The sequence below is a fragment of the Harpia harpyja genome, chromosome 15 (assembly GCF_026419915.1).
Source record: "Harpia harpyja isolate bHarHar1 chromosome 15, bHarHar1 primary haplotype, whole genome shotgun sequence".
Lineage (NCBI taxonomy): Eukaryota > Metazoa > Chordata > Aves > Accipitriformes > Accipitridae > Harpia > Harpia harpyja.
The window spans coordinates 5,601,236-5,625,149 of NC_068954.1; the positions used below are offsets into that span (position 1 = coordinate 5,601,236).

The window sequence follows — 23,914 nt, forward strand, 5'->3', positions numbered from 1 at the left end:
GCGCGCTGCCGCCCCGGGCGCATGCGCACTGCTGCGAGGGTGTTAGGTAGGGGCGGGCGGGCGGGGGGCGGCCGGGGCTGGGGTCCGTCCTCAGTCCGCTCCGTGTCTCCGTCCACTCGGGCGGGCAGGGCCGCGACCCTCCGGGGCAGCCCCCATACCGGTCCCCGGTGTCTGTTGGCCGCTGAGGGGGCCGTGTTGGGGCCGGGCTGTGGCGGTTGGGGGGTGCTGGGCCCTGGGCGCTGCGTACAGGCGGGCCTGTCAGGGCGGTGTGGGGCGGCCGGGGCGGTGAACGGTGGTTTTTTTGGTCTCTGCCCCGCTCGGGCTGTGGGTGCTGTGGAGGGGGGGGGGGCGGAGGAGGGTGGCAGGGCAGCTTTGTGGTTCTTTTGGGGTACGGGGCCGGGGGGGTCGCGTTGGGACCTGTGCAGCAGCGGGGGCAGAGGTTGCCGTCCATCCTGGCTGCAGGATCACGTCTCTGCGGGGAACCCTGTGCTCCTCTGGAGCTCCCTTGTGCTCATCTGATTATCTGGATACCACACATAGCATCTATATTATTAAAGCACTTGTGTGGAGCGTGTTGCAGCAGCACCATAACAGTGATAGAGGCACTTTCCAGTTTTACGCAGACTTTCTCATAAAGGTGTCGGGGAAGTGTGTTTCCAGGCAGTTGTGAAGGAGATGAGGCGTAGAGGAGGCGACTGGCCCTTGGAGCCAAGCTGTAAAGGTTTTGGCTTGGGGAGGAAGTGCAGGGGTAGGGTACGGACAGGAGAAGCAGAGGAGCTTACAGCTTTCAGGAATTACTGAACTTATCCACCATCTCAATCTCGTGCATGGTGAGACAAGCTCTGCAACTTGTATTATCCCTGTGTTCTTGCATACTGCATTTTTTTGCTCCTTTCTTTGTTAGTATAGCTTGGATTTTCATCCAGCCCAAGCCACCTTTTCCAAAGTGTATGACATGTCAGCAGTTTTCTGACAGTCCGCTTCCTTCAGAGTGTCTCTTTGATGGTGAAGGTCCCTCTTTGACATAAAGGAGTTCGTAGATGAGAAAGAGATGGGAAGGTGAGAATGTAGCTAGGCATGCCATCTTCATACGTAGCACTGACTGTTCAGTGACGGGTAAACGATGGTGCTGCTTAGGGACTGAAAAAAGTTACACATTTCATATGTGGATGTAGATGAGTTGTAGGAATGTTTTCCTTAGCTAGAGAAAAGTGTAGGATTTTTCCTGAACTGTGTTTTATGCATTGTCTGGTTGAAAGGCAAGGGGAGGGCGTGTTTATTAAATGAGTAAGTGAGTAAGTACACTTAGTTTTTTCCTGAGTAATTGTTCTGGCTTTAGCAAACTGCTTGACCTCTCCACGCTCACTTCTCCCATGTCAATTTATATGATAATGCAAAATAGGTGTTTTTATTTTCTTCAGCTTACACCATACTCACCAACCCGTGGTACAGATATGCTAAGAGCCAAGGATGCTCTCCTGCGCCTGTGGCCCCACCGCTGCACATGTCTGGCACAACTTCCAGCCTGCCAGTTCGCATGGCGTTCGCTGCACGGGCAGCCGCTGCACCCCGAGTGGGCTGCCCTTGCTGAAAAGCAGCTGAAAGGCAAGAATCCAAAGGATTTAATTTGGCACACCCCAGAGGGGATCGACATCAAGCCTTTATACTCCAAAAGGGACACGAAAGACCTCCCTGAGGAGCTGCCAGGGGTGAAACCTTTCACTCGAGGACCCTACCCAACCATGTACACATACAGGCCGTGGACTATCCGCCAATATGCTGGCTTCAGTACAGTGGAAGAGAGCAATAAGTTCTACAAGGACAACATTAAAGGTAAGACCGCTGATTTGGGAAACAACATTGCCTTGCAAAGCAGTGGGGAACATTCATATGGTGAATTACATGGCAAATGTGATCATTCCACCTTGTGAGTTTTGGTTTCTGATAGGATCTTCCCAGTGGCGCTGTATTTCTTTATTACTGGGAAATTGGATCATTTCTGAAACTGTCTTTGCTTCATTTTGCTATTGAGATGGAAAAATGAATGTGTTAAATGCTACTTTTAGTTATCCTGCTGTAACACTTTTAGAGGCATAATTTGGCTACATCCCAGGGTCCAACCAGCAGAGATCATGGAGCGCTTTACACTTGTTTTGTGACCATGAGAGAAGATTTTAGTGGAAAAAAATGTTGAACTTTTTCACTTAGCTAAACTTCTGGTGTTAGTGCATTCTGGCATTTTGGGTTTCCATGTTTCCATCTCATATTACAAATTTTAAATGAACTCATAAATTCATATGAATAGTGTCATTCATGGTGTATTAGTAAAGCCAGCTTCCTAAAAGTATGGGTATTTTCCTTATTTGAGAGCAGTTGTCCCAATATTTTTGCAGATTATTGTGCTTTGCAGCAATTTATTTAGCTAATAGCCGGAGCGTCATCATGATACACTATTGAGCTAGGCATTGTAAAACCACTACTAAAAAGTTGGTTTTGATAGACTGAAGCATTAGTTCTACACCAGCTGTACGTCTTAGCAATTGTTTGAAACTAGTTATAACCTTAACAGTCAAAACAACAGACCACTGAAAGTTGTCTTCTGAGTAATACATCTGTGACACTTTTATTTCCCACTTTACAGTCCCTCCTACTCAAAACATAACTGTTTAGGCTAGGGGGGAGGAGTTGTTTGGTGATTTTTACCTTGTGCAATATCATGGTTAGCTAATATGAAGCAGTATTAGCCGCTGCAGTATCCTTGCAAGTATTCTTGATTCTTTCCATTTATAAAACTCTCAGTAAGTTAAGAAATTATAAATACAGGCTATTAGAGGTTTGCAAATAAACATTTCAATAGAAAGATTGCTCTCAATATACTGTGTCTTACTGCTGAACATTGCTGCTGAAGCAAGAGTGCTAACACTTGGGTTACCTGCTGGCACAGCTCAGTTGCTCAGGAATGTTTGCTGCCAGGAATTTTTCATCTTTATTTGAGTTTTGACATTGTGATGCTGTAATTTTATCTTCTTGTGTTAATGGTTGTATTAATATTGAATTATTTAGCATAGATCCTGAATCTGACCTAGTTATTTGTAAAGCATTTTTAATAATTCAATTAAAATCTCTCTGTAATTAGAAGAATGCTGAAAAAGAATTAATTATTAGTTCTCTTGAAATTTCTATTGCTTGAAACTAGGCAGAAATTTAAATTTTTGTCATTGTGCTTCAGAGCTAATACCTAGCTTTTCAGATCAAAGATGATAGCTGGTATCTGACAAGTGCTGCTGATGTTGAGAAGTGGATTTGCAAATGCAGTAGACAGAGTTACTTCAGGAATAGCAGTGCTGGTCAGAGGGTGAATGCGTGGGGGTAGCAGGGTTTCAGGTACTGCTTTCAGGTTGCAGCAGCAAGTCTGCAAAGAGCTCTAACTGTCCCATTCCCTGCTTTATATGAATGATTTTCTCCTACCGTAGATTTAGTAACACATCACTTTGCTTTGTGAATAAACAACGTATGTCACTAGAGTCAGGGTAGCAACTTGTGTGCATGTGTTTAATTTGTGGTAAAGGGAAGGTAATGTGACATAGTTTATCACACTTTTGTTTCCAGCTAAGCTAAGTAGAATTTCTGTATATAAGCCCTGATACTGTCTAGCTATGCACATTTATAACTTGTGGCTAAACTGTTATTCAGTAATTTGTTAAGCACAGTAAGCTGGTTTTGTGGCTGAGCTAGAAGGACTGCATTTTTTTTTTTCCTCAGTTAAAAGCTTTTTTCATTTAAAGTCCAAGACTAGAAGACCTTGGACAAGTTTGGGTAGGGGACAGTGTTTAACATCAAAAATTGGTTTGTCTTCCAAGCCTGGATCATGTAAAATAAAATTAATAAATTTAGATACAGTTCTAATGCAAGTCTGTTCAACACTTCTGAATCTCTCTGTGTTGTTTTTTGTTGAGTTTTTGGTTTTGGTTTTTTTTTTCTTTTTCATTTAGCTGGCCAGCAGGGATTATCTGTTGCTTTTGATTTAGCCACTCACCGTGGTTATGATTCAGACAATCCACGAGTTCGAGGAGACGTTGGAATGGCTGGAGTTGCCATTGATACAGTGGAAGACACCAAAATCCTTTTTGATGGAATTCCTTTAGAGAAAATGTCGGTTTCTATGACAATGAACGGGGCAGTCATTCCCGTGTTGGCAACATTCATTGTAACTGGAGAAGAACAGGGAGTGCCTCAGGCCAAGCTGACAGGGACAATCCAAAATGACATCTTGAAGGAGTTCATGGTCCGAAATACGTACATTTTCCCCCCAGAACCATCGATGCGGATTATTGCTGACATCTTCCAGTACACCTCAAAGGTATTCATTGTTTAAATGTACTTACTTCTGTTATTACATCTAGTAAACTATTTATGAGGCACTTTGGAGAACAAAACAGAAGATGGGAAGACCTGTCATAGTGAAGAATGATGTGGTTGTGGAAAGGGCCAGGAGGAGAAGTTAAGAATCCAAATCACTTACAGCATAAATTTTAAGATTTTTAAGTCAGTCCAAATCAAAGTCAGATTAAGATGAGCCTAAGCCTGAAAGAATGGCAGGAACCTTGGAGACAAGGAACAGACAGGCTGTTCTTTACATAGAAAATAAGAAGTGCCACAGTTAGAAGCATTATACAGGTGTAAGTAGGAGCGAAGAGGTGGGAAATCTTGAAGGACTTCTGCTGCAAAATTAAGCACGAGAAAGAGGTAATGGAAGGAGTGAAGTCCTGAACTGAAGACTGGTAGTTAAGTAGTACCAGTTGTTTTCTTAGTTGCATTTTCATTGGAGAGGTAGCACACAGCCTGTAATCAAGAACATGGTGGGTGATAGTTTAAGCACAATAAATAGTGCAAGAAGGTAAAAGCATGTGAAGTAAACATCTGCAAACATCACTTAATAGAGATAGGTTGTATTCACAGTCTACAAAGAATAGATTATTTGTGAACATTGATAGAACAATTATCAGATCCCTCCTTCTGTTGTTGTACCCTGTTGTGTTTTATTTTTACAGTATATGCCAAAATTTAATTCCATTTCAATCAGTGGGTACCATATGCAAGAGGCAGGCGCTGATGCCATTCTGGAATTAGCTTATACTATAGCAGATGGCTTGGAGTACTGCAGAACTGGACTTAAAGCTGGCCTTACCATTGATGAATTTGCACCAAGGTGAGCTAAAGAAATTTGCAAGTATAAAAACTCACTTTTGGTAAAACCTCTATAGAGTTTAATATCAAATTCAGTATTTTTACACATACAAGCATTATTGGCAATGCTCACATTGCAGATAGGTTTTATTTTGGTTTTGTTACACAGTTTCAGAGGTAGGAAAATGGATCTGGTCCAACAGACACTTAGAGTACATCTAAACTAATAAACTGAATAAAGTGCATGCACAAGCCCAAGCATTGTCAAGGTCTGTTGTGACAGTTGGTCTTTTGGTCAGAAAGAGGATCTCTAAGCTGTTATATCTAATACAGTTGTAGGTTTGGGACTGCAGAACGCAGCAAGACCTCTTGCAATTCTTTTATGCTGTAGTGTTAATGATTTTTTTTCATTAGTATTATTTTGAAATATTTGGGAAAAATGCCTAACAAGGGGAAGTTCAGGTAGTTCAATTTACAGTTGCAAATTTCCTAAAAATAAAATTTAATGTTAAGCAAAATATTGTATTTTTGTATAGTTACTGCCAAACTAAGCAGAATCACGGTTTCAGTGGTCTAGTTGATTTACAGATTCTCTAACTACAGTGAGTCTAAAAAACAAAAGGCATGGTTCATGTAGCTTGTTGCACATTCAAACTATAGGAGTCAGCTGAAGTAACCTGTTTCTGAGATCTGTGGCAAAATCAAAGTGGATTATGTAGAAAAAGATACAGCCTTATTTTCAGATTTTCTAGTGATGGAGAATCTGTAAGAGCTCTTGGCAAGTTGTTTCAGTAGCTAATTCACTGTTAAAAAAGTGCATCTTCAGTATGCTGAGTTTTACTGGCGTTAACTATGCATTTTTACATTCATGAAGCATAGAAGCTGTAAGTAGGAAAAAGTAGATCAGTCTGTTCCTTGATATGCTATCCAGTATGATGCTCAACATCAAACATCAACATCAAACTGGTTTGATTTGGATTTTTATTAAAATCATCAGGAAAAGGATGAAAGCATGCTTACAGCATGTAATGTATTCTCATTATAAGTAGTTTGTGAGCATAACTACACTAGTAGATTGTGTATAGGATCATTCCCTGGCACTAGAGTGTCACTGTCTGTATTAGTGACTTGCTGGAACACCTTGACCTAGGGCTCCCCCAAAACAGTCCCTGGGGACAGTTTAGCAGTTCCAGGGACCATTGTTGCTGGGAGTTTGACTGCAGTCACCTTTTTTGGAGGCTAAGTCAGTTTACTGGCATAAGTGTGTATCATTCTGTAGCAACTGGCATCAGTGTCCAGGCACATTCCCATCATCTTATGTCTGGGTTATATCTGTAAAAGTAAATTAATTGGAGGCCTTGCTGTAGGACTTCTCCTTTACTGAAACAGAGTTACTAGAATGGTTTAATGTTTCATCCTGTTCATGTGCTCTTATTACAGGCTTTCCTTCTTTTGGGGAATTGGCATGAACTTCTATATGGAAATAGCTAAGCTGAGAGCTGGAAGGCGGCTGTGGGCTCACTTGGTAGAGAAAATGTTTAAGCCTAAGGATCCCAAATCTCTTCTGCTGAGAGCGCATTGTCAAACTTCAGGCTGGTCACTCACTGAGCAGGTTAGAAATTGGACTTTCATCAACTTCCTCATTATATGTTCTCATGGTGTATATCTTAAAGGAGGCTGCAGGTTTTACCCATAAAGGTGCAGCTTTCTGAAGGAGACAATCTGTCTTACTCTGTCTGACAAATGCACATACTAGCATTGGATACATCTTTTTGCTTATGTAGCACAAAAAGTCTTGTTGAGTGCCAGCAGCGTTTCTTCCCAAAATGCTCGTTTATGAAACACCTCAGTATTCTGGACTGCCCTGTAGTGCTCAGGTAAAAGGGCAGAAACTAAAGACTTGCGACTGTATTTACAAAAGGGGTTCCAGTATGGTGATAGGCAGAGTCTCAGTGCCGAACTTTTCATTCTCTGGCTTCATTTTCATTCTGGAATCATTGTCTTAAGCACGTGTGCTCCCAGTCTAGCAGATACTGAACTGAGAGTAGGATGCAAACCTGCTAAGCAGAGAGAGAATTGCAGAGAGGTGCTTATGTTAGTTCAGGACTCAGAGGATGAAGCTGTCTCTTGGATTTGTCCTGTAAGTTACCCTTCAAAACATAGCTGAATGAGGAAGTAGAGGCACCTTTTTCTCAGGACCACTGGCTTGAGAATCCATTTGTGCAGCAAAGGAAGTCATTCATGTCCCCGATTCTCACTGCTGAAGAGTAAAGTAATGGTTACAGCTGGTCTGTTCTTTGGGTGCACTATCGGCTCTTCCAGTTGAGTTACATCACAACAAGAAAATAAATCATTGGAACTAAACTAAACCCAAGTGAGGTCAGAGCTGGGTTCCAGCTCTTATTCCAAGGCCTGCTTCTCAATCAAAGTCACTCAATGTGAGTTATTTTTGGATTGTGATAGCAGCCATTGTTATTTGACTTCTGTGCCTTGGTTTTATTCTTTTTTTCAAAGCAAATATAAAGTTTACTTATGTTACAGGAACACAGTAAACTAAAACAATGGAATTTTCTGAACAGTGGTCTTTGCAGGTCCACCAATTAAAGTTTGTATTAAAAGCATGGTATTATTAATATGACCAAAAATATGTTCAACTGTCTTCCCGTGTCCAGTGTAAATGTATTTCTGGCTGGATCATAAGCCTTTTTTCCTCTCTAAACGTTGTTTATCTTAATATACCTCTTCAGCGCCCAGTGTTTACTCCTTACAGGTTTCAGAGGGCAAATATATTTTCCTTTGGCCTGCCTTTAGATAGGTATCCACTCATAAATTAGGTTTTACATTCTTGCTCATCCAAATCACATTTTTCTGTACTTCTTTAAATGGAATACTTGAACCAGAAATGTACTCCAGTGTAGGTAGAATTACCATGTCCCTGTAAAATAGTGATATTAATTCCATTTCTTTAGGGAAGATAATGTAATTCACAGATCTCATGATTCACTTTGCCTTCTTCAAGGTCCTATTATATTGGTAGCTCTTAATTATTTTGGATACATTTCATCCCAACTAAGCATGTCAAGAATTAGGTATGCAATCTGAGCTACTGTTAAATTTCCTCAATAATCACAGTGTGTGATTCTTCACTCCATCTCAGAAGATAAGTCACCCCCTGGAGATCATGATAACTCCTCTTTGACTGTAAAGACACATATATACAACTAAAATGTCTAGATGTCTGAAAAGAGCAGGTAAACATTTTGACCTAAAGGCTGAGATTATATTCTGTAATACTGACTCTATTTCTGTACCTTGTACTCCAGATTATCCATTTGTTTTGGCTAATATGCCAGTTCTCCCATAGATATCTTCTAATTTTATAGCACCAGCAAATTTCAGCTGTAATTCCTACCTTTATGTAATGCTGTCGTTAATGAAAATACTAAGCACATTTAGTTCCAAAACAGATCTTGACTAGTAACCTGACGGATGTGCTATTCACTGCTCTGAGAATTCTGGAATCTGAGAATGGAGGACATCAGGACTATCTGTTCCATCCTCTCCAACTTGGATTTGTTAAGTTCTTTGAAACACCACTAAATATAAGTTAGGCTTTGCTTTGTTATCATGACCAGTGTACTCATACACTGATAATTTTGGCTTTCTTTATGGATTAATCTCTTTGTCCGAGATACTAATAAGTGATGCATCAGTTTGGTTGGATGTTTATTATTGACTTTTCTTTTTCAGCTTTTGTTATGATTACAGTGTTTCAATGGGGAATCTTGCATTCATTTCATTGTGGTAATATATGTGTGACTAATCTGCCTCAGCCCCGTGGCAGAACAGTTGAGCTTCAGAGCTCTCCTTTTCCTTCCAGGATCCCTTTAACAATGTTATCCGTACTACAATTGAAGCAATGGCTGCGGTGTTTGGAGGTACACAGTCTTTGCATACAAATTCATTTGATGAAGCCTTGGGCTTGCCTACAGTGAAGAGTGCTCGCATTGCTCGGAACACGCAGATCATAATTCAGGAGGAGTCAGGCATTCCTAAAGTGGCGGACCCCTGGGGCGGATCTTACCTCATGGAGTGCCTCACCAATGATGTCTATGAAGCTGCTTTAAAGGTCAGTTTACACAACCTTTTATGTTTTGTGGGAAAATTTTACATATGGGAGTTTTGATAGATGTCCTTTAAGGGACTATTTGGTAAGTTGGTAACTTCTGAAGAGGGAATTATTTTACACTTATGCTTCAGTGATTTCTTTGTAAATTAACTTTACGAATATACAGTGTATATTTAGAGAAAGAGAGACTTCAGCCTTCTAGTAGACTACATTCAAAAGGGAAATATCCCAGAGTGGAACAAATAATCAAGCCCTGCAAAGTCCCTTGCACACTGAAGACTCCCAATTTGCTGGGTTCTCATGTTTTATGTGTAAGAAAAAAAAGCGTTCAACAGAAGAAAGAGTCAGACCAACCTACTTAATTACATGCCTACTCATGCTTGTGGTGATCTGCTTGAGACTTTAAAACTAGGGATTACTGAAAGCAAAGTTTTATAGCCAGTCATGTAGGCAGACAATTGTCTGGCCATACTTGAGTATTATGCAGAATTTAAGAGAAAGTTTTTTGTTGAATCAGCATATTTTTTTGTAATAATGTTTTTAGCTGCCAGTTATTACTTGCATGTGAAAAGTACTATGCAGGAGTAGTCTTACTGGTGGCAATCCTGCATAAAGATAGAGATCTACATGTCTAGCCTACAGCTAAACCCAGTGATTCTCCTTTTGAGCAAATTACTGCTCTTATGTGAAGTCCCAAATCAATAAGCTAATGCAGCCCAAACACTAGCCTGGGACTGTACAGACACTGTTAGCACATTGTCTGACGTGTGGTTTAGGTCTTTGTCAACTAGGATACTTCTAGACAGTGCCAGGCAAGGTCTGATGGCCATTTTCAGTAGGCAGTTTGAATGTGGTCAGCATGTTTTGGAGCTGAATAGGCTTCTGCTGTGTGAGAGCTGAACCGTGCCATGCCACTTGTCTTCAGGATCAGAGAACTGACCCTGGCTTTTTTCAATTTATTTGTGTTTGTATACATGTAACCATAAGAGCTGCTTGGCAGGCAGAAGTCAGTGCAGAGTCAAGGTCTCAAATTTTAAGCCTTTTCATCCATGGGTGTTACTGATTGAACAATATGCCATTCACTGTTATTGAATTAATGGAGTTTTGGTAATAAAAATGCTCTTTTGTTTGAGACGTCTCTTAATTTATACCAAGACCTGCAGTCAGAGACATGGGGATAGGAAACACACTTTTAGAGCACAGGATTGTATATACAGATATAATAAAAGTTTGGATGGCGGTACAAGTGCAAAGCTCATGTTGCGAACTTTGCTACTACTCATTTTCTCAATCCTTTTCATTTTGCAGCTTATTGAGGAGATTGAAGAAATGGGTGGCATGGCCAAAGCTGTTGCTGAGGGGATTCCCAAACTTCGTATTGAAGAGTGTGCAGCCCGAAGACAAGCCAGGATTGACTCTGGTAGGGAGCAGGGAGATGAAAGAAGGGATAACTGCCAATAGAATACCTTTGTATAAAGGTTTTTTACACACATTTTCATTGGGTTTTTTTCTCCTTAGTTTAGGAGTAGCAGATTGTGAGTGATAAAATGGTAATATTTTAGTTTTATGTCAGTGAAAGCTTCTGGAAAGAGATAGCAGTATGTATGAAATACAGTACCAGTGTGAAAACAGTCTTGCTTGACATATTTAAGATTAGATTAGACAAAGCACTAGAAAGACTATTTTAAAGGAGTATTTTGGGTCTTCAACAGTTAATCGCTTAACTTCGTGACTCCTAAATCGTGACTGCCAGCAGATGGCAATATTGAATGTATCTGGCCAAATTCCTGCTTTTGCTTGGGAGCTGCACATTTTTCCTGAAGACCAGAAAAAATGCAGTCATCTCAGATTAGAGGATGATGCAGCTCTTTGTGAGATACATATATATACATGCATATGTACACATATAGCAAGTATATGTGGAGATGTGTATATGTGTGCTTATAGCTCTATTCTGCTTTTTGTAGTCTGCATTCCAGTAGCAGTCCAGTGAGAGAAACTAGGGATAACTCAAACATAAAAGAAGTTATATGAACTTTTTTGTTTGGAGGATAAATTTGAAGCAGGTCTTTAATTAAGACCAATAAAGAATAAGCAAGAAAGTTCTGTGTTTTCTCTCCCAAGGTAAATTACTTCATGTTGCTTTGAAGAGTATAGTAATGTTATCAGGCACTGCAAATAAAAATGGTTGTCAAGTCCATACTGGCTGAAAGCTAAAATACAGTTTTCCAACATGAAAAATTAATTTTTATTCATATGGAGTAGTTTTTGGTAGGAGCTTCACTTTCTTATTTATCTGATGAATCAGAAATGTAAATGCAGAGCAGTGCAGGAGACCAGCACTTCTGCTTAATTCTGTAAGATTCAGATATGTAAACTTAAAGAGAAAAATAGCTAATGTATATTAGTGAGTCATTACTAGATCAGTTTGTAAGATAAATATTGTTCTATTTCAAATCTTTTTTCTGGCCCAGTATTCACTGAGTTGAATGTTCATGCATCTAATCATGTCTCATCATAAAATATGGAAAATACAGACTTAAGCCCTTCCTGTAAGAACAAATTTTAAGTATTTGAAATGTATATCGTTATAAAGAAAAGTGCTGCATTATATTGCTCAAAATTTTCTTGTCCTATTAATATTGTGTCTTTTCACAGTAGTTTGCAAATGTATTCTGAGTTTCTGGTGTTTCTACTGGAAATAGGGTCTGAAGTAATTGTTGGAGTAAACAAGCATCAGCTGGAAAAAGAGGAGACAGTCGAAGTTCTGGCTATTGATAATACCTCAGTCCGTAGCAAGCAGATCGAGAAGATCAATAAGGTGGGAACTACCTTCTTAAAAATGAAAGTTCTTGTAATTGCAAATAGAACTTGAGTAATACTAAGGAAAGGTGGCTTTCCAGAAACTTGACCCTCAAATTTCTGAGAATCTGCTCTAGTCTTTAAGAAGCTGGATTTCTGTTCTACTTCAGTGGAAGCTGATGGAAAATCCCATGAAACACAGTATTAGAATCCAAACAAAAATGTTTTTGTTACGTTCATTTGGGTTTAGTCATTGTATTTTGGTTAGTCTTGTGAATACGTCTAACCTTTCAAAACTGAGAACTTTACATTTTCTGAAAATAAGATAGAAAATAGCTATGCAATGTTTTGCTCTAGAAGTATGTAACATTACTTAATCACTCAGACTCTGGTGCAGCTTGTCAGGTGCTATTAAGGGACAGGGTTATGGAACCAGCAATCAACATCCACTTTCATAATTAGTAGAAATGTAGATAGAATGGTTTAAGAGTTATTTAATGGATTTGTACACATGTTTTAAGGTCTGAAGCACCTTTTCTAATCTTTTTGACATATGTAGCATATATTGACAATTGACAATTCCATGCCTCCAGAAGTAATATTTGAAATCAGAAAGTCTTACACACTCGACTTCCCAGTTTACCGTGTAGTTTGTTTGAATTTAGTATTTTTCTCCTCCACTTTAGGTGAAGGCTAGTAGAGATCAAGCAGCAGCCCAGCAATGTCTCGCTGCTCTAACGCAGTGTGCTGCTACTGGGGAAGGCAACTTACTTGCACTTGCAGTGGAAGCAGCACGTTCAAGGTATGGGGGTGGGGGTGAATATCCAGCTGCTGTCTAAAAATCAATGGTTCGTTTTTATCTTTCAACTGATCTTGGGTATGGCATCAGTGAGGTTGGTGTCTTGAGATGTTTTGGGTCTTTTTTTCCAAGGCGGAAGTAAAAGATGGCTGTAGTTTGACATTGTAAGATAGGCTATTACATTTTACAGTGTCTTAAGGCTATGCTTTAATTTCTCACAAAGAATATGGATACAAAGAGTCTCGTATGAAATTATGTTGTTCATACACATTGTGTTGTTTACAGCTCAGACTTACTGGTTTCAGGAGGTAACTAGGTTTCTCTGTCACCCTGCTTATTCATAGGTCAGGGAGCTTAAGAAGTGTCTGAGATGTGAAAATGGATATTCACAATCTTCTTATGGTCTGTTGCTTCATCCTTCCTTGCACCACAGATTGGTGTGAAAACATTTTTTGATTGAAAGAGAAACAAGTTTAGTTACCCAGGCAAAGAATAAAAGACGCTCTTGAGTAGAGCAGTGAGGCATCCTTTAGAGTCCAGTGGAACATTTACTTTTTTCACCTAGGGTGCTTTTAAGACTGTTTTATTCCTGCTTCAGAGTAAGTGTCAGTCTCTAGAATAGATCACATCTGTCTGTTCCTTAATTAACTAAATGCCCCAGAAATGATCAAACCAAATTCACCCCTTATTGGGGCACTGTGCTGTTTTTACTGTGATATCTTAAATTCCTTCTTTCCCTTTCCTTGGACACTTAACAGCCAAATTTTGGGCACATCTTCTCCCGCAGAGAGCTTGTCACAATTCTAGTAGCAGCATGTCTTTGAACTGTAAAGGTCACAGGAGGGTAGTGTTAGATTTACCGGGGATTCGTATTTTCTGTACCAAAATGGACCAGTTAACTGCTAGTTTCTCTCCTCGGTGACCTTGGTTTTATTATTTGTAAAATAATAAAATGGACTGCAGATCCATTTTGTAAGTTGCAAACACAAAACTTAACTCTGCCCCAAAATTATATATGGAATGTGACCACAGAAAGAAGTTGTCATGGCATCTGATAAAGAGTGTTTGAAGGAGGATTGTGAGCTCTGTGAACATTTCTGGGGAGCCCTTCTGTTAGGGGCAACATGGGAAAAGATTTTTCAAGTAAGCACATTCATCCTTCACAAATAGTAGACAAGTAGGCCAGTATGACCAGCATATTAGTGACAGATGCCTGTCTCCTACTGAATGGAAAACGATGGGTTTGATCATGAAGACAAGTAATGTAATTCAATTGAAATAAAAGGAGTGGCACAGAATTTTCAGCATTGAACTATGGAAAAGACTCCATGGACTAATACGGAGATTTCAGTGCTGACAAGCAGAAGTAGAAAAGTTATTTTATTATTGTAACCAGAGTAATAAGGCAGGCCAAAGGTGGTAGGGAATAGGGAGCAGTACTGCCTCCCTTCTGTGCCTCACTTCCCATGAGAAGCCACATCACAGGAAAATGGGTGTAGTTAGGTAGAGCTATGAGACAGATCATGCTGAGTTCTTTCTCATCTCTTTCATCTGCAGTGCTGTTTTTCTGTCCCTCTCCAGACTTGCAGTTGCTGCAGGGCCAGCCATCGGTGGTGGAAGAGAAAGTCATGAAGTGTAATGTAGCATGTAGTGCTGCTTCCTTGTCTGCCTGGTCTGTGTCTTCATGGTACTTTGTCACCTGATGACACAGTGCTACCTCTCATTACTGGTGAAATGCAGTGAGGCAGTGGCAGTGGTGTGAGACTGAACAGACAGAAGGTGACAGTCCTAACAGGCACATTATGGTCATTGACTTTCTTTCTTCAAATTCGTATTTGTGCAGCACAGCCTCTAGAGCTGGTTGTGAACCCCTGGGAGAGAGTCACAGCACAAATTGCTAAAGGAGATAGATCCTGTGCCTGACAGGACATACTGAATTGAACAATATCCTCTGTGGCCATCACAGTTGTGGTTGTATTTCATCCCATTGACCTTGTTCAGTTGCCCAAAATCTTAGCGAAGAGCCAAGCTCCTCTTATTTGGAAACCCCCTGCTTTTGAGGAAGCACAGGGAATCTCGGAACAGTTGAGGGCTCTGCTATAGCACAGTTGGTCAACAGTAATTCTGAGCAGTGCAGAAGTTCATAGGATGCAGGCTACAGTTTATGTACAAACATGCTGTCCTTGCCACAAGAGACATCGTAAGGGCTATAGGCTAATAAAACACAAAACAGAGAATATAGCTATCTTTTGGTCTCCACTTCAAAATTTTAACGTGCAGTTCCGCACAAGGCAAACGTGAATGACAGTCATATGAAGGAAACACAAATGTATACAGTGAATGCAAAGTGACTTCTGTTCCATCAATTTTGCATAATTGTCTAGTAGGTTTTTATCAGCATGCATTGAAAAAACTGTAAATTAATAATAATAATTGTTGCTTATGCTACTTAAGTTTTATAATAGTGAGATGAAAAGGTTGTCTCCAGGACAAAACTTTGCTGTAAAGATAAACAGAAATGGGAGGGATTTTATACATCCAGATTATAAAGAACCTGTCCAGTGTAACGGCTAGCTGATTAAAGGAAAGCATAATTGTCATTAAAAGTATGCTTTTCCTCCCCTGTTAAGGAAAGAGGCTGTATTCCTGGCTCTGGACAGAGCTATTCCACTGTGGATGCATAGATGGCAGCCACTGATGCAGCAGGACTAAGAACTAAGCAGAGATTTAAAAAAAAATGTTTATTGGTAAATAGTAGGAAAGCATTCATGAGTAGTTTAAAAGCAAAACTCCTACTATTACTTAGGAACTTTAGATTTAAAGCATTGCAGAGACTTGGGGCAGAATTTTCAAAATATTCTGAAGGGATTTCAGAAGCAGTATTTACAGAAGAAAGAAATGTATTTCATTTTTGTGCAGTACACAAAAACCCTTCATCCCAGCCACCAGATTATACTTCAATAAAATTGATAGTCCAAGCCATTTATTTTTCACTTGTTACATGAAACTTCCATTCACACTTTTACATAGGAAGAGCAGAAAAGCACAGCACAACTGTATCTACATGTGCTGTGCTTTAATTTAATGCTGACATTATACTCGGATGCTGCTTCTGCAAAAGAGAAGGAAGAGAAAGATTTATCTAAGCTTGCAGTTTTCTCTAGAAGAAAAGACACGTGTTATGTCACTGTAAGCCTTCACCAAACTGCCAGTGTTTACACAGGAGTAAGTCGTCAGTGTTTATGCATGGGGTGTATCTTTACCAGGCTGCAATCTGTGATGTCTAGCACTCTGAGAGGGAGTCCGTATTTCTAGATAATATTTTTAAGTCTGCTGCAAACTTGCTTTTTAACCTTGGGGAAGTCACTTAATGTAGCACTTACGCAGTTTACTTTTCAATTTTTTGTTAGTAATATCAGAGAGCAGTAATATTAATAAGATTATTTAGATGTCCTGAAAAACAAAAACTGATGATCTAAGTGAGTAAGGTCTGAGAACTATTGTAACTCAGATAGTGCTTGCTAAGGTTTCTGAGATGCTACGGATGCTGTAAAAATGAAGCATATTACATATTGTTGTCAATGGGTTCTGATACAATTGTGAACAGGTTGCTTTATAACTAATGCTTTTTAAATCATTATTAATAAATAAATTCAAAGCTAAGTAGTATTCACACATAGCCATAAATTTGGTTTTAGTTTGCATTAGCTGCTTTTCTAGACTATGATCCTCATGATTCCAAATATGAAGTCCTTAGTGCGCTGAGGAAGAAAATGGATAAAAGCAAAGAACTTTACAAATATAATTCCAGAAAGCCAGGGGGAGGGGAGATGGCAAAAAGTGGTCAAGACTATGTCAATAACATGAGTTAAAAATGTGTGTTCCAGCATGATACTGTCTTCTAGACAAAGCAGGCCAACCGTGAACAGTGATACCTAGAGATAAGAGGCCAGCTTCAGGCACATGCATTATACAGATCTTGCCTATATGTTCAAGATGGGATTTCTGCCATTTTACATTAGCGTAGTTACAGTTTATAACTATGGTTAAGTTTGCTGAGTATAAAAAACATGAGTAGCAAAAGCTGGGGGGGGGTCACAGGAAGTAAAATGTCTCTCAGATTTACTGAAGGATTCAGTTAATACAGCAGAAATCCATCTTCTGTTACACTGGATGCATGGCAGATTGCACAAGGTAGGAATCAGATAATAGCTACTGAAACTGCAAACAGCAGAAGGAAAACTGAGTACAATTAATTTGGCTATCCCCTTCCAAAAGTATGTAGACAAGAAGTTGCATCTTGTCCAAACATCCTTCGAGCATTTTATATAAAAGCTTTAGAGGATGCTTAACCTAATGTTGCCTCAGAGTAGGTTATAATTAAATGCAATATGACAGGAGAAAATGTGGATTGCAGGGGTTTGTAACATGCTTAGCAGTAGCTGAATGGGTGGGGTTTGGTCTCTATATTTGTAAGCATACTTTTAAAGTGTTTTGTAAGAGTAGTATTTTTTCTTTCTTTCCTTTGACAAAGTTTGCAGCAAGTTGTATTCATTCCTTAATATACACAGATTGTTTAGTCTTTTTCTGTTCAAGTATAAGCTAAAATATATTCATCAAAATATTTTTGATGAAAGATTTCATCAAGAGCTCAGTAGCGTACCTTCAAAATCATTACACAGTACTGACTCCCAGGTAATTTCATACCAGAAGTAAGAAGCTTGCTGTGATGGAGCTACTAGCTGAACTGCTCTTGTCTTTTTTGGTACAGTCTGCATTATAGATTTTACACAAAAAGGTAGAATCCATTAAGCATGAGATTTTTAAATGCTTTGGGACAGAGGCTGTTATTTCCGATGTTTGTACAAGAAGACAGCACAGCCTACTTGGCTTCTAGCACTTGTGCTACAGCAGTAAAATGTGTATTATTTCTAACATGCACAGTGTCTCCAGTAGCAAACAACGCTTGCAGCTTGCATGTAGGTGGATTTCCCAGATTCTTTTGCATCTCAGTGGATAAAGGAGCTATGTGAGGAGTAGAGAAGAAGGAAATACTAAAATATAAACATCAAGGGAAAGGCAAACAAATTCCAGTTAAAAAGTTAGGCTTCAGTCTTTTCTGTGTGTTCTTCCTTTTTTTTTCTCTTGATTTATATTTTGAATTTTAGTATGAGTCCAAATGCAAGATCTTGCAGTCTGAGCCAAAAAAAATTCCCAGTTGAGAAAATTTGATTTAATTTCCTGAAATATTTTGCCATGCAATGGTCCCTATTGCCTTGTCACTTGTAAAATCGCTTCTCACATCAGCAAAACAGTATTTTCTTAAAAACACTTTTGCACATTTTATTAGTGGATGACAGTGGGGTGAGTCAGATGTTCAGAGTTGTAGCACCAAAGGGAAAACAAGTGTAATTGAATTTGTCCTGCAGCAAGGCAAATAGTTGGGCCTCTGCCAGTGATTTCTGTATTCAGTTTTCATATAAGCCTCCTGATAGCATTAATACTTTGTTTCTGTATCTTAGATGCACCGTTGGAGAAATAACAGATGCAATGAAGAAGGTGTTTGGGGAGCATAAAGCCAGTGACCGAATGGTGAGCGGAGCTTATCGACAGGAGTTTGGAGAGAGTGATGAAATTCTTCATGCCATCAATAGGTGAGAATAGCTTCCCAGGAAGCCAAACACAGCCTCACATTTAATCCATTAAATATATGTGCTACTCGCTGTGCCCTAAAAAAGCATTCCCCAAACCTGAATGCCATTTCCAGAACAAAACAAAGACCTGCACAGTCATTCTCATACCTGTAAGCAAGTAAGCAGAATGAGAAGAAATAGGTGCAATAAAAGAATAGTTGAAACTTAATAGAACTTGATTTGCTTGCAGACAAAATCCACTGAGGTGATGTTATGATTTGAGGATTTTGTTCAAATCGACTAGGCAGCCATAGGATTAAGAAGCTGAGAAACATTGCCTGAAGTCCCTATACATTGGATTGCTTCTTTTGAAGACTCTGTAATAGTAATCTCTACAAATTTTTCCAGCAATTCATATTTGCAAAACCTGGTTTTGGTCTGCCCAGAAGGTGTCCCTGCAACTTCATTCTTACTGTTCCTAAAATTGTAAGGCTAAAATCTGTCTGGATTTCCACACACAACTTCCAGACTACAGGTGCTACTTAACTCATATCACAAGGGAGAAAACATCAGAAGATGGTAGTATGTGTGAAAACAGTGCCCATTTGTGCCTTTTGTCAGCTTCTGCCTTTGCTGCTGTCCTCTTGGGTAAAGAGACTGAATTGCTGTAGTGGGTGGTGATGTAATATTAATCGATGCTCCTAAGTCCCTGCTGTGTTGGGCCTTACACATTAAAGAGTTACAGAATCTCTTAGAAGGGAATTACTTGATGGCTTCACAATAGTGATGTTTAGCCTGACTTGAAAGTAGTTGTGCTGGGGGATGTCACCATCATTTTTTATTTTAAATATTTATTTTAAGTTTAAGTATTTGTAATTATGCATTTACATGAAAAGGAACTGATGCCTTGAGAATCAAGATGTAGCTCCCTTTCTTACATACCTGCCTTTATGTCCAAGGTCATATGTACCAGTTAGTAAACATGGTAATGAAACTGGATTTACTACGTGTCACCTTTGCATAGGCCCTCGAAAGTGTGATTTCACACTTGCCCCACACTTAAACCAAGCCCTGGGTTGCAGTGACTCAGGTGGTTTTAGCCTGGCAGGCTTGGAGCACCTAGAGCTGTTCTTGTTAGGAGGGAGCCTGTGGGTGGGGAAGTAAGAAAACAAGAATTTGGAAACAGAAAACAATACAGAGAAAAGGATTTAAAGATATCACAAATCAATTCAGGTACTTAGTTCATTGATATTCTCAGCAGTCCTTAGGAATAGAGAAGGGAGGCCCAACTCCTATACATCCTCAAGCAGAAGCTTTGTCAGTCTGCTTCTTCAGGCTGTCTTGACATAATTCCTTTTTAAGCTGCCAGAGTTCTTATTTTTTCCCTCTTACATAATGCATATTCCTGTCCTGGAATCATCTCCTGAGGCTGTTCAATTCTGTGCTGATAAATGCTTTATCTAGAGCATTCTTTTCCCCAAACTAAGTCACTAGATTCATAGCTTGATCATCCCAGCCAGGTCAGCATATCGTTTCAAGGTGCACCAAATCCATACAACTCCATCATTGGCAGAATGCTCAGAACAGTACAATATTAAAAAAAACACCCCCCCCCCCCCCCAAAAAAAAAAAAACGCCAAAAACCCAAACTTTTATTTCTGAGAAGTGGTAATCTTAGTGTCCCACTCAAAGACAGATACTGGCGGTACATGGATAATGAGCAGTAAGATGAAAGATTAATATCTGAGGCTGTGGTTACACAGTCACTTTAATACAACAGAAATATGAACTGCCACTAACCAGAAAAAGGGAGGCACTGGAATGAGTGCACAGAATGGGGGATACAGTAATCATTTTCTGGACAGACTTGTTCCCAGTTGAATGATGATGATGCACAGTATGATGTCTAGGACCCATCTCTATAGCCTGTGTGCCATGCAAGTACTTTTGAAATAATTGGTCATATTATTCTTAAAATCTAAAAATTGTGTTTTGGTTAGTTGTAATTCAGCTCATTAAGCCCTCAGAGAATTCACTATTTTGTCCGTTAGAAAGCAGAAAAGTATTGGAGTGGTTATCTGTAAAAAAGAATATTTTATTGTTGAGGCTAGTAAATACAAGAAATCAGTTAGTAATCATATAATGTGAATATTAACATAGTATGCGGACTACACAGTCAAACCATGACTTAGAAGATCTTTTTATTTGATGTACAGAAATGATGATACAGTTGCAGCCAGTGCTTTTTTTATTCGTGGAAATACTTCTAATGATTCTCAGTGACTTACAATGATACAATATGTGTTTTCAATCAGAGTTAACAAGTTCATGGATCGTGAGGGGCGCAGGCCTCGTATACTTGTTGCAAAGATGGGTCAAGATGGTCATGACAGAGGAGCTAAAGTTATTGCTACGGGATTTGCAGACATTGGCTTTGACGTGGACATAGGTCCCCTCTTCCAGGTATGACTGACTGAGCAGTATCCAATGCATTTCAAATGCACCGATTTTCCCTCTAATGCTTGTTCAGCAGCCTGGCTGGGGCTATAACTTCTCACATAATCCTCTTTCTATATAGACCCCTCGAGAAGTGGCCCAGCAGGCGGTTGATGCAGATGTGCACTGTGTTGGTGTGAGCACACTTGCAGCAGGTCATAAAACTCTTGTGCCTGAACTCATCAAAGAACTCAATGCCCTTGGCCGGCCAGACATTCTTGTCATATGTGGAGGTGTCATCCCACCTCAGGTATGGGTCAACATCATTTCCATCAAGACTAGGAGACTGCTTTATTTCTGTCTGTGCTGTTTTTAGCTATTTCCTATATTCTGTTAATGTCAGAGGTGATTTACAGTGCTGAAGGCTACTGTGTACAATCACCAGGGTCAACACAGATCTGTAAGGTGGTTGCGGAGTGCTGTCAGGTCTCATTGATCTGATTTTCTGTACACCATGTCCTGGTTTAACTTACACTGTTTGGTGGATGGAATATTAAGTTGTGTTATGAAAAGATTAGCCTCAGGGAGATTTTCCTTATGCTCTGTTGTTTCCGATTACCAGTACCTTGCATATTACTGATAAAGGCTAGCTTCTGTCTTAAGAGACTTTATGACTTCCAGTAACAGTTCAGAAGAGGCACAGCAAGTGACTAAGACACCTGGCAGGTCCTAACAACTATAGGCTACACACCTCATTCACTGTTTAGCCTCTCCTCATGTTCCCCTTCATCAGGCCTCAGTGTTGCCTCTCATCCCCTCTGCTTTCTCCTAAACTGTTGAACAGTTTGTTGGATTCCCTTGCAGTCAGATCTGTGCTTTTGTTTTAAAATTTTCCTTATCCACGGTTTTCCCTGCTGTATCACCTTTAGGGTCGTCTTCTGTCTAGAGAGATTCAAATTGATTTTGCATGTAAATCTCCTGTTGCTCCCTTTTCCCAGACTTCTTCCTTTTCTAGCCAATTAGGTAAGTGTTCAGGAATGACAGACTTTGAAATCAAATAAACAAAACTCGGTAGTGTTTTTCTAGGAGATAAACTGTGTTCTGTCCAATCTCTCAATGGGATGCTACTAGCTTGTGGATGGAAAAGGTATAATATATCCTATACAGAAGTAAGAGAGACTACAAAACTGCTTCCCAGGTCTTTCTGAAATTTCAGGACAATCATAAAATTAGAGTAACTTAGATTGCAAGAGACCACTGGCAGTTACCTGGTCCAAGCCCTAGTTTAAAGCAGTATTTGCAAAATTAGAAGTTAGGTCAAATTTAGATTAGGTTAGTCAGGGTCACATCCAGTTGACTTTTGAATATTTTCCAAGGATCTGACATTAGTCTGATTCTAAACAAATAAAACCTTTCCCGTGGATTTTTTTAAATATTTCTTTTTTACTTCCGAACTACCATATTTCTCCCATTTCCTTTGATGCTGTGCTGCCTCTCTCTGAGACTTGTTGCATATGCTTTCTCAGGCCCAGCATACAGGATAGAGCATATACCAATTATAAATCAATTATCAATTTTCTGTTGCACTGTTAATTATGGATCTTAAATTTCTTTCTGAACAGGATTACGACTTCCTGTATGAAGCCGGCATTACCAGTGTGTTTGGTCCAGGGACTCGTATTCCAAAAGCAGCCGTCCAGGTGTTGGATGATATTGAGAAGTGCCTGGAGAAGAGGCAGCAATCTATGTAATGCTGAAATGTCACACAACGCAACCAGCCTTATACTAATCGCTTACAGAATGTAATCATCAGCAAGGGATGGCCAGCCACATACCTTTGGTTCCACTGCCCCGCGGCCTGGTGTTTTGTGCTTTCTAAGAAAGTTGTAAATTCTCTGCTTGTTCTATTTGAGGATTATTTATATATGTACCCACAAGAAAATTTTATCTCTAGAACTATGACTTCAGGGAATGAAGGGAATTCAGTAGGTGGGTTTGGGTTTTTTTCCAGATATACTGATAAATAAAATATCCATTCCAGCTCTTTGGTTGATCTCTTTTGCATGCAGGGAACTTCTTTTGAATTTTTTGGCAGGCATTGTAGACCTAGAAGTCTTCAGGCAAAATCACTAAAGTTCAGCAGAGATGTGATTGAATCCAGCAGCACTTTGATGTTACTCTGACTTAACTCTCTTTAGAAACATGTAAGTAGATAAACCGTAATTTTTCAGAGTTCATGGTTTGTTTAATAAGATACAAATCCAGTAGTTGGCAGTAACCCGTATAGGAGCAGCTGTGCACTTCCGCTCTGACTGCATCACTGCCCTTCCCCGGTACTTCATTATTTCTCAAATGAAGTTCATTTCAGTGCTCATTCTCCCTTACTTAGTTCTGTATTTTTGTCCTGTATTGTTCTTGCTATCCCTGTCTATTTAGCAGTTGGACTTTCTTCAGGTAAATTGATCCTAAATTCTTACCGTTTTTTTTTCTCCCCTCCAGAAGGAATTTGCTTTATACATGTGAAAAGTCCTTTGTGGAATCCATACAAGGCAAATGGGGTGTGAGAGTCTTTTGAGGGGCAGTCCCTGGCATTATGGCCCTGTCCCACTTCACTTCATTTTGCCTTGTTGCTCATTGCATCCCATCATAAAATGAGAGTACAGCCTCCCTGGGATAATGCTTGTATCTGCCTTGTGGTGGAAGAGGCTGTAGCACACTTCTACGATGTTCAGCACCATCATACCTTATTCAAAATGAGATTGATGCAGTTGGCCAGAAATTGCAGATCCAATTAATAGCATGGCATCCTCACTTCAAAGATTGCAATTGAACATATCTTTACTTAAAGTAAGCTTGTTTAATGGGGCACTTGCCAGTAGTCTCACTGCTCACAAACAAGAAGGTTGAGTGCCTTGCTGTTTTCTTCTC

At 39.7% G+C, this 23,914-nt stretch overlaps 1 protein-coding gene across 2 annotated transcripts; it reads left to right on the forward strand.

Annotated features, from left to right (window-relative positions):
- The first annotated feature begins 405 nt into the window (after window positions 1-405).
- On the forward strand, window positions 406-23,026 carry MMUT (methylmalonyl-CoA mutase). Of its 2 annotated transcripts, XM_052809448.1 has the most exons (13): window positions 406-830; window positions 1,422-1,833; window positions 3,993-4,360; window positions 5,052-5,209; window positions 6,628-6,799; window positions 9,068-9,316; window positions 10,625-10,736; window positions 12,022-12,137; window positions 12,805-12,920; window positions 18,440-18,571; window positions 20,866-21,013; window positions 21,129-21,296; window positions 22,609-23,026. In XM_052809448.1, the coding sequence occupies exons 1-13, from the start codon at window positions 828-830 to the stop codon at window positions 22,735-22,737; spliced, it is 2,283 nt and encodes a 760-aa protein (XP_052665408.1). In that variant the 5' UTR covers window positions 406-827; the 3' UTR covers window positions 22,738-23,026. The 2 variants fall into 2 exon arrangements, with proteins under 2 accessions (XP_052665408.1, XP_052665407.1); XM_052809447.1 differs by having other exon boundaries at window positions 406-1,833.
- The last annotated feature ends 888 nt before the right edge of the window (window positions 23,027-23,914 follow it).

Coding starts and splice junctions, on each gene's coding strand:
- MMUT (XM_052809447.1), top strand. CDS start 1,374: ATGTCAATTTATATGATAATGCAAAATAGGTGTTTTTATTTTCTTCAG. Junction 1,834..3,992: donor CTACAAGGACAACATTAAAG/GTAAGACCGCTG, acceptor TTTTTCATTTAG/CTGGCCAGCAGGGATTATCT. Junction 10,737..12,021: donor ACAAGCCAGGATTGACTCTG/GTAGGGAGCAGG, acceptor TACTGGAAATAG/GGTCTGAAGTAATTGTTGGA.